Raw genomic sequence first — 10169 nt, forward strand, 5'->3', positions numbered from 1 at the left:
AAATCTTTGCTCGTGAACGCCAGCCTGCTTTACAACCCCAAATAATAGTCCTCTGCGTGCCCGCGTCACACGTGGGAGCCCAAAACACTGCACTCACCTTGGTTTCTTTGCTCCTCAAGGTCCTTTTCTTGACAGCTGCCAGCAGCATGAAGCATTGGTCTCCTTCCAGCCCTGCTCCAAAAGGAGAAAATAAAATAAAACAAAATAAAATATAAAGTGTTTGCTCTTCCAGGGACCTCCTGTGGGGCTGGGAATTGCAACCGCTTCGAGCCAGCGTGGATTTTTCTTTCCTCCCGATGCTTCCTTGGGTTTTTGGAGTTGTGCAGACCAGCAGCAAAGTCTTTAGACTAAGCTGTCTTCTGCACGTCTTCAGGGAGGAGTACAGCAAAAGTATTAAAAGCTTGTAACAACTGTTAAAAGATAATAACAACTGATAAGGACGCTGTTTGTGCTCCCCTGTTCACCTAGCCCAGCCCTTAGCGAAGGACGCGGCACAGGCATTTTAAATGTGGATGAGGAACTTTCTGATGAACTTGCTGTTCTTTCGCTAATCCTGCTTAATGACATCTTTTAAATACGGTTTTGATCTTGATCTCCCTGTGCCATTCTGCTGCAAACCAAACGAAGGACTCAAGGGGGGGGGGGGGGGGGGGGGGGGAAGAAACAACCCAAACCCCACACATACCCCTGGACACCGAGTGCAAAGCAGACACTGAGAAGTGAAAGGTTTTGTTTGGAAGCGACCAGCTCCAGGCAATAAAGCTGTTGGCCGAGAAGAAAAGCCGTACCCAAGCTGAGATTGCTGCACAGCCCAGCTCTCAGAGACTCACCAGGAGTATCCCTACGCCCAACCCAGGCCTGCCGAAGCCGTCGTCTTGCTTCAAGGGTCTCTCTGCAAGCTGAGCCCATCTCTCCGGCACGCCGAAATCCATCGCAACCAGGCTGCCCTCACCTATCCGACTCACCCTTCTCAGCTTCTGACTAAAAACATGCAGGAGAGCAGCTGCGCGACAGCGCTAACGGGGAAACCTCCACCCCTTCCATCGCTGGCCACCCACCCCTTTCTCCAGGCAGATTTGCCCGCGTTAAGTCACATGCAGTCCCATCCCGCCGACATTTCATCCACCCCTCAAACCGTTTTGAAGCCGGACATTGCCTTAACCATGCCTTCAATCTCAAGGCGTCGTATTCAAGAGATCCATGGAGGTGGTTCGTTAAAGTACTTTATTGGTGATCACGTATACTCTGCGCACGTTAAGCTTTGTACAAAATACCCTCCCACTAACACCAGAGTGAGCGACAGCCGCCAGGAGCTTTGAATGCTGGTTTGGCTCCCTTCTGCAGAAGCAGAAGCAAGAACAACGTTAAAAAAAAAAATAGCTAAATCGGCCACACCAGTTGGACTCCACCAGCAAACCAGTTCTGCAGTTCACAGCCCAAGCTGCAGCACGGAAAATTAAAAACTCCCTCCCGGACGAGCCTGGTTTGCTCTTGCTGCTGCCAAAGGGATGCACGGCAAAGGCTTTGCACCTCCTGACACGCTCCGCCTTTGGGGTCCTGCCTCCCCCTTCTGATGCTCTGCCATCAAGTGCCGGCGTAGCTTATCAAGACTAATTAAAAACCTCATCTCAAGAGCTCTAAGCCACAGCGGGGAAGAAATTTCCGTGCCCGCCACGGCCTCATTTGTCATCCGAGGTGCTCTCCGGCAGCAGAGCGCCGCCGGAGCTCTTGTTGCCTTTGCGGACGCACATGCCGCAGTCCAGCTCCACGTCGATGTCCCCGAATTTCAGCTGGCAGGACTCGTTGCAGCTGCGGGAGGAACAGCGACACCGTTCAGGTATTTGCGGGCAGCGAGAGCCGTCGCTCACCCCAGCCCGCTCGGGAAGGCTGCTAAGGACCGTCTGCTCTGCGGTGGCACCGAGTCGATCCTTTCCAGCCAAGCCATGGACTAGTCCACGCTCGGACACGCGTGGACACCCGCTTTTCTTATCCCATGATACGCTGGCAGCTGGATTTCCCAGGGTAGCACTGGCTCCAGGTATTGCTCTCGGCCATCCCAGCTCACGCACGGTGCCGGGACCCCCCGGGACCCCTCTCCCTCACGTACCAGCGAGACGCAGCAGAGTTTGCCGCCAAGACGGCGAGAGCGCCCGCGTAGTGCCAGCAGAAGCACACGGTGAGGAATGCAAAGTTGCTGCGGTCCGTCTGATCCCAGCCCGGTCCTCCCCACGGAGGGGACAGCACAAACCCAATCTGGTCCCAGAAAGGAGAGATGTTAGGCACCAGCACACATCGGGCACATCCCTCCTCGCTTTTCCTCCTGTTTTTAGCCAAGCTGCTGCAGCTGACTATGGCCTAGAGGCACAATAATCCCAAGGAACACCAGGACCATTGCCCTCAGCACCCCCAAGCATCCTCGGCTCCCCAGACTGACACAGGGGTGCGTTTCAGGAGGCGAGGGATGCTCTGCAGACAAGCCTTAGGGCTCGCAGTGCGGCCCAGCATCCCCAGGGAAAGCTGACAACCCAAAGGCTACATTGCCAGGCCGTGCATTTCTCCTTAGACCCGAAGCTGGGTGATTACGTGAGAAGTTTCCAGATATTTCCAGTTACTTGGAACAAACAGAGAAAGAAATTGGACCTAATAAAAAGAACAAAAACCTCATGATTGTGGTTTCCTGTTCTTGCGGGGTCTAATTCCCATTTAGCGTGCAGGTTTGTCCGTGCTGCACACGTTACACGTACGTATCTCCACAACGACAGCTCTGGCACCAAGCCTCATTTCTTCCTATGATATTCCAACCAGCCTACAAGTCCAGCCCCAAGAGATGTGCCGTAAAGGGCAGAGCAGCCCCCCCTCCGCTTGCCTTCCTGGGTGCGAAGCCCGCTGCTCAGAGAGCAGCGCTGGACGTGCACTGACCTGCCAAAGCCAAGAGCCCTGGAGAAGGAAGGAGCTGGTCCTGAAGGTCTCCAGGATGATGTGGTCTCGGAGGAGCACCTCTAGGAGGGCACAGAGGGCTCCAGCAAAGATAGCCACGGCCAGCAGAGAATGGAGGTGGTGGTCCAGCACAGCGTCGCTGTAGTCACGGAAACAGAAGAGCAAACCTGCCACGATTCACACTGCATTAGAAAAGGATGCTCCAGGATTTTTTTTAAAAACCGCCACCACAACAAAAAAAACATTTGAAAACTGAGACTATGCTCCAGGTCTTGCTATGATCTGCCTGGTGGGAAGAGCCAGACAGCAAACAGCCTGCTGTCAGCGCCTTCACTCCGCAAGGACCCCGCAGCCCCCAGCGTAGCCCCCGTAGCTGCGGGGACCCCCGTGCCCCAGCCGGGGCCGTAGGGCTGTCAGGAGGAGCACAGCGATGGGGACCTTCAGCTCAGAAGATGGCGGGGAGCTTTGTATCAGGGTTTGTCCTTCTGCGCATCCGACCAAGGTGAGGGGACAACAGCTTTTTGCGACTCCAGAGAGAGCCAGCTGCTTGTCGCCGGGAGAAGCACGCATCCCTAGGGCCTCGTGCGCATCCCCTGTGCACCAGGGGCATCCAGCCGTGGCTGGATTCATATTCGGAGGGGAAGAGGGAGGGGGTAACTCTGGCACACGGCCAGTGCCATCGCACCTCTGCACACCCTCCAGCTCCGTCTGCTTGCACAGCACCTCGCCAGCCTCAAAACAGCCCAGGGATTTGAAGCTGTTGCACGCCGGTGACCCTCGCACGCTTCCCCTCACCCGTACTCCGTACTCTCCCAGGCACCACGTACGATTTACCTTCGACGAACAGAGCCACGGACAGCGAGAGCCGATCTAAGCCAAGCGGCAGCTTGAGCGGGGAGTGCGAGACGATGTCCACGACGCCGGAGAGGAGGAAGAAGAGATACATGGTGGTGTAGTACCAGTGGGTGAGGTCTGTCCAGCTATGCGTCTTGGGGCTGTACAGCTGCAGGTGGGGACCAGCGGGAACAAACTGCTCGACCAATATCCCTGGGCAGAGAGCGGAAAGGACATGCTTTTCTTCTTACACGGGGGAAAGAACAAGCTTGCAGGAAACCTTTCTTTGCAACGGTGAAATCGTAGCGGTATTTGCCCAGAGGAACGGTAGCAAGGTGCCATCACAGAGCGTCCCACAAGCATGTCCCCAAGCCCTCCCAGACCAGCCGCAGCCGTTTCCCACTACAAACAGCCCCAGTCTTGTGGGAGAGAGCGGCTGCAGCGCCAGTAGATATTGGGGCAGAGACTCATCGTCATCATCATCTCTTACCTGCTAGAGCGAAGAAAGCTTTGACCGCCCCTTCAAAGACTTCCACGCGCTGGACCCCATAGCTTGGCTGGCTCTCGGCATTGGCTTTCCGCCTGAGATACTTCAGGGGGTATCGCACAGACCACCAGAGACCAAAAATGAAGAAGAAGGTGCCCCGGAGGGCACTGCCGAGGAAACTCGTTGGCATCGGGCTCACTTGCTGGACCTGCAAGGACAAACAGTGCCTGGGGACCAACTCGAATTATCCCCAAGAGAGATGTCGGGCCGCTCACTTGCTCAGTGTCCTCGGGGAGGCACATCCTGACAGAGCAGATGCGCGCGGCTCCACCGGCAGCTGCGAACAGGTCGTACCAGAGACGCGACATCGCCTAGGAGAAGCTGCCACCATGTGCCACTCTGTATATGTGTATACATATATAAGTATGTGGTTGCACGCCTACGCAAACATCAGGACTTCATCGTGCCGGAGAAAAATACATTAGCGCCCAAGAAAGCTTAACAGCTACGTGCTATTAAAGGAGGAACCATAACAAAGTTTTTGCTAATAAAAAGCAACACGACAATTATTTCCTCAGAACATAAACTCCCTCCAAACTAGATAATTACCAGGCGTGAATCCAGCCGGTGTGTTCAGCAGCTCCAGCCAGCCAAGGCTTTGCTGGGCCCTACTGGCTGCGCAACAGGAGGCGGTGGCAACCCAGGAACCATTACCATTTCCAAAAGGAGTCTCGTGCATATTCCACGTAACCTTCGTGGTGCACACGAGCGGCGATTTGACACAAGGGAAAGAGATTTCATCTCCAGTAGGAAGAGCTCAAAGACTAAAGGCATGAAAATTGCCTCCGCGCTAAGCCGGACCAACACCACCGAGTACCAGCAAGGATGGAGAGGAGCAGAGGTACGGTAGCGCGACCGGCTGCCACGGGCAAAGTTATATCCTGCAAAGTATTTAAGCCCATACTCAAACTGTTGAAAAAAAATCCCAGAGCAGCAAGCACGGAAAGGAATAAGTAACGATCTAAATGCTTACAGCAGTGAGCTTTTGATGTTACCTTGGGATGCTCTTGTTTCCTCCAGCAAGACCTCTCTCCTTGCTCTCTCTATGCATCTATCACCTGAGAAGGTCTCACTCTTTCCCTCCTCACGGACTTTCTGGTCCTTTTCTACTGCTCAGAGGTGCACGGAAGAAGGCATTACTCATCCTTGAAGCTACCACACCGACTTGCCCTTGCATCACAAATCACATCCTCGCTGTGTTTATAAATACCAAAGCAAATTGCAGAGGCTGGATGAACGACTCCAGCACGTTCTCCAAGTCCTCCCACACTAGAAAGTAATTAGGCGCTGCAAAATAAGGGTAGGATGTGGCGTGGCAAGCGCCTTAGGTGAGGGAGAGCTCTGCAAGACGTCCCCGGTCGGATTTTGGCTGCAGAGCTGGAGTCGGCCAAACTGGCTCAGCCCTGCGTGGGCAAGCGCGGCGTTTGGGTTCAGAGACTATCGTCATCCACTGCATCTCTGGGACACAGGTAAGCTGGGGAAGGCTCAAAACTGTTTACACCCTGTTAAGGTTTCCTTTCAGGAAGGAAGTTACTAAACAGCCTTCCAGGCAGATGAGAAACGCCCCATCCCAGGAGCTGGTTCGGGAATTGGCGACGGCTTTCTGCTCGATTTTGGAAGCCTACATTAGGGTGAGACGGCTCATGCCCCAGGAAGACCCATGGCTTTCCTGATTATAGCCTGGACACCCAGTCCAGGGCACATATCTTCCTTGCACAGACATCTACATGCTGAAGTGACTGAGAACAAGCTCTATTAAAGCACATTTACGCAGCACACAATTGCACCATACATAACCAAATTTTACTATTGTCCTACAGGGACTGGGACTACAAGGGCGACAGCCTGAAGCTGCAGTCAGGAGCGTGCCCTGATCGAGATACGTAGCAGGAGCGTTAATTTGATGTGCTTAGAGGAGAGGCTTGACATGCTTAGTGCCCCGGCATCCGAAATAAGGACTGACATGTCCCACCTGCAACTCCAGAGGCTGCTCCGAGCCACGCCAGCATCCAGCTTCAACCCAGGGATTTATCACCCCACATCCCCCGGGCACCCCCCCCTTTGCCTTAGTTACCAGCAGCCCCCAAACCACGCTGTTTCAGAGCTGGCCCTGGGATCTCCTACCCCAACCATCCCTCTCCCCAGTGGAGTAGCCTCAGTCATCTTCTTTTTGGTGCTGGGGACCCTTTTGCTTTGTAACCTCTCGGCAGCCCAACTCAGCAAGGCTTTCGGTAGTTGTCACGAGCCCCCTTTGCTTCCCACCGCCCGGACACAGCTCTTCAGCAGCCACCACATATCCTGGGGCATCTCTCACTTAGCAGAGATGTCCCAAACCCACCCTTTGGTCAAGCAGAAGCTTGGACGTAGCCCACTCAAAAAAACCCACCTTCTCTTCTAAAACAGCCACTATTTTGCAGAGAAACCAGACATGTTTCCAAGCAACAGTCCACTTGCACAGCTCACGTATTCAAGGCACAGCAAAGCAACCCCCCCACATCCACACGGCCCCTCGACCAGCTCACTGAGCCCCAAAAACCCGATACCTCTCATCTGCCGGCTTCCCCCAGCCCCGGCGTTTCAGTCCACGCTCACATAAAAGCTGATTAAGCTCCAAGTGAGCCGCAGCCAGGGAAGAGAGCACCGGTTGAGGAGAGGGACCTGGGTTATTTATTTTTCCTGCGAGCTAGTTTGTCTGTCAGAGGACTTGAAATATGGCTGCAGTCAGAAGTTATTACCTGAGCTGCCCTTCTCCCTCCGCAGCTTCCAGGCTGCGACGCTTTTGCTTAATAGCCATATGGGAGCTGCCTGCTCTCCTTACGGGGCCTTGCACTGACTGCTCGCAGCCGCCCCGGGCTGGGCTCAGGAAGGACGGCATTTCTGCCCAATTTCCAGGCTCTCCCCCCGGAGCTGTCGCAGCTCCGGGTCCGTCACCATCGATGATTTCGGCTCCGTGTAGGGACTTGTTCCCGCTGATGTGGGGGGACCGATGCTGCCGGGAGGATGCTGTCCATGTGGGTGCAGGAGTATCCCCTACAAGCACCCGTGGGTGCAACCATCAGCCTGGCAGGCAGCAGCCTAGGACAGCCAGCCTGTATGCAGAGGGCAAGCTCAGCACCTGGCCGCAGACACTTGGAGGGTCTTCTCTTTGTGGATCCTCCTCCATCCTTGCTATGCAGGCACATCTCTCTTGTGCCAACAGCCCTCACCCCACAGAAGAGGCACAAGCTTCCTCTCCTGTCAATCCTCTGCCATGATACGGCTCCAAAACACGATAACCCCCCCCAAAAAGAGCTAAAGCCACAGATTGCTGGCCCGCTGCCTCCATCAGCCTCATCGGTGGCCGTCATCACACTAAACCTTTGCCTTGCAGCGATGGGCTCTCCCCACGTCCCTTCTTCCCAAGCTCAAGGAGCCACGTCCATCCCGTGGCACAGCTGCTCACCGATGTATTTCTCTCTGTGGGTAGAAGAGTTTACCTGCAACTCCTGTCTGTCCTTCTCCCAGCTCCAGATGTGGCAGCAAGGAGCAGTTATTACTCAGAAGAGGCAGATAAAGGGAGAAGCCACCACAAGGGAGGTGGCCCTCAGACAGGATGTTTAGAGCCGAACATCCTGCGGGCCAGTTCAAAGCACGCTGAGTCAACCGGCTTTCACAACCTGGGACACCTCGTGTCTGCTACTAAAAAAAAAAAAAAAAAAAAAACAACAAACAAAAACCCAAAAAAAACCCCCAAAGTCTCCTGGAGTTTGCCACAAAAATCAGGATGAGCAGCCAATTCCCATTCCCATGGCAACCACGTATAGTCAGTTATTATGCTGGGTTTTTTGGATGACTGGGGAGGGAGCCAAGAAGATGTGGCCAGGCTCTGCTGGAAGGGCTCTGAAGTCTCTGAACTGGGCTGCCAGGTACCTGATAACCCTTTAAGGGGGTCTGGCCTTATAAAAAGTGCCTGTAGGCAGGAGATTTTGGGGCAGGAGCTCCCAGACCAGAGCCCTTCCGAGATCCATCTCCCAGCCCGCAGCAGTCAAGAGGAGGAGGAGGATGGCCCTCTCTCCTCCAAAAGACGGGCTGGCAGGACACGGCAGCCTGTTTCCACTCCTTTTCACCTATCCGACACTCGACTCTGCCCAACGCCAAGCACTCACAAACACAAGCCACTACCGATTTGCCGCACGTCACCTCGCCGATGGCTGCACGCCCAGCCTTAGCACCTCACCGGCTGCATAGCTGAGCAATGCAAGAGCCTCAAGGCAAATAAATGCCACGGGCCACCCCAGCCTCCCCATCTCCTTCCGAAGCACCGAGTTGATGGTGCAGAAACATTCAGCGCCGCTCAGGAGCACCACCTGGGCCTCCGACCACCCAAGGACCACTAACAACCACCCAGGGCATTCCCAAGCCAGTATTTCTCCGGGTTGCAACCACACGCACGTAACTCCTCATGCAACCAAAAAGAAAACCCAGCAGAGCTACAGGATAAGCCATGCCCGGCCCTGCCAAGAGCCACGCACGTGAGCCAGCGCCCCAGGGAAGCCCCAAGGCTGGAATAGCGTGGAAGCAAACCAGCCTGCACAACTCTCCCCAGGGTGATGGGCTGTTCTCCAGCACAGCCGTAAAAGCCACCAAGCCACAGCCAGGAGCTCTTTTATACCCATTATCTCCGTATCAGCGGCAGCAAGTAGGAGGAAGGAAGGAAAACACGAAGCCGGCGGTGGTGCTGGCACGCAGCTGTGCCGTACGCCCATCGCTGCTCACCTCCGAGGGTGCTCGGGGAGCAAGACGCGTTGCAGAGGGCTGAGCACACATCCCAAAGGGTCCTGTAACATCAGGGAAGCCCCCAGCAGCAGAGCGGCTTCCATAAACCCAGGCAGCTTCACCCCAGCTAAAGCTTCAGGAGCTTGCTAAGCACATTAAGCCCAAGCACAGAGAAAAACGCAACCCCCGTGGGAGCTCTTCCTTACAGATCTGCCCCTAAAAATCACGCAGCAAAAAAAGCATACCTTTCTCGCTGGCAAAAGAGCGGCAGCACCGTCAGAGACCTCTTTGCAGCTCAGTTTTCCTTTCTGCAGCCACCCAGCTCTACAAACCATCACCCCAAAAGGCAGCTTAGCACGAAGCTGCTTCCCAAGCAGAACGAGCCAAGTCCTCGGAGAAAGTGAGAAAACACAAGCTGGGAGGGCAGCAGCTGGAGGGAGAGGGGAGGAAACAAGGCCCAGCTGAAAAGCATCTGCTCAGAGGCTGAAGGTGCCTTTTTCCATGGAGTTTAAAGGGCCAGCAAAGAGTAAAGCCCATGGAGAAAGGTTTCTATGAAAAGGACAACTCATATCAAAGTACCTGCCAGGCAGACGGGGAAAAAAAGTTGTAGGTGCATGAAATGGTTGAGGAAAGGGGGTTTCCAGCCTGTTAAACCATCCCCACCATAAAAGCAAGGATGAAACTGTGACAAGTGGTTGGGGACGACAGCCCGATGAGGGGACAGCCGGAGAAGGGATGGCGATCCCCCCCCCAGATCACACAGCGGGTCACTGCCACACCGTGCGTGCTGAAATCACTGCAGGCACAAAGGGATGCAGCTCCGTTACAGTTTGTTAGCTGCAAACTGCTGAGGTGTGGAGGAGTATTATGGGATTGTACCAGCACACGCCTGCCCTCCTCTTCCTCCCAGGGAGAGACTGGGGGAGGCAGATCTGTGTCCGACTCGCTCCAGCCCCTCTAATGTTCTCAAGCTAAACCCTGAACTGAATTTGATTTTTTTTTCTTCTTCTTCTTTTTCTTTTTTCTCAGCTGTAACTGCAACATCCTCTCCCTGAAGGTTCATCATCAGCCTCGGTGCTAATGAAAAAATGTGATA

The 10169-nt window shown here is 54.6% G+C and overlaps 1 protein-coding gene across 1 annotated transcript; it reads right to left on the reverse strand.

The window, feature by feature from the left end:
• Positions 1-1679: 1679 nt before the first annotated feature.
• LOC142418839 (transmembrane protein 45B-like) lies at positions 1680-5369 on the reverse strand. Its single transcript, XM_075521219.1, has 6 exons — positions 5314-5369; positions 4262-4485; positions 3772-3984; positions 2920-3104; positions 2108-2253; positions 1680-1809 (listed from the first exon to the last, which is right to left on the reverse strand). The coding sequence occupies exons 1-6, from the start codon at positions 5367-5369 to the stop codon at positions 1680-1682; spliced, it is 954 nt and encodes a 317-aa protein (XP_075377334.1).
• Between the last annotated feature and the right edge of the window lie 4800 nt (positions 5370-10169).

This window comes from Mycteria americana, chromosome 19 (genome assembly GCF_035582795.1).
Source record: "Mycteria americana isolate JAX WOST 10 ecotype Jacksonville Zoo and Gardens chromosome 19, USCA_MyAme_1.0, whole genome shotgun sequence".
Lineage (NCBI taxonomy): Eukaryota > Metazoa > Chordata > Aves > Ciconiiformes > Ciconiidae > Mycteria > Mycteria americana.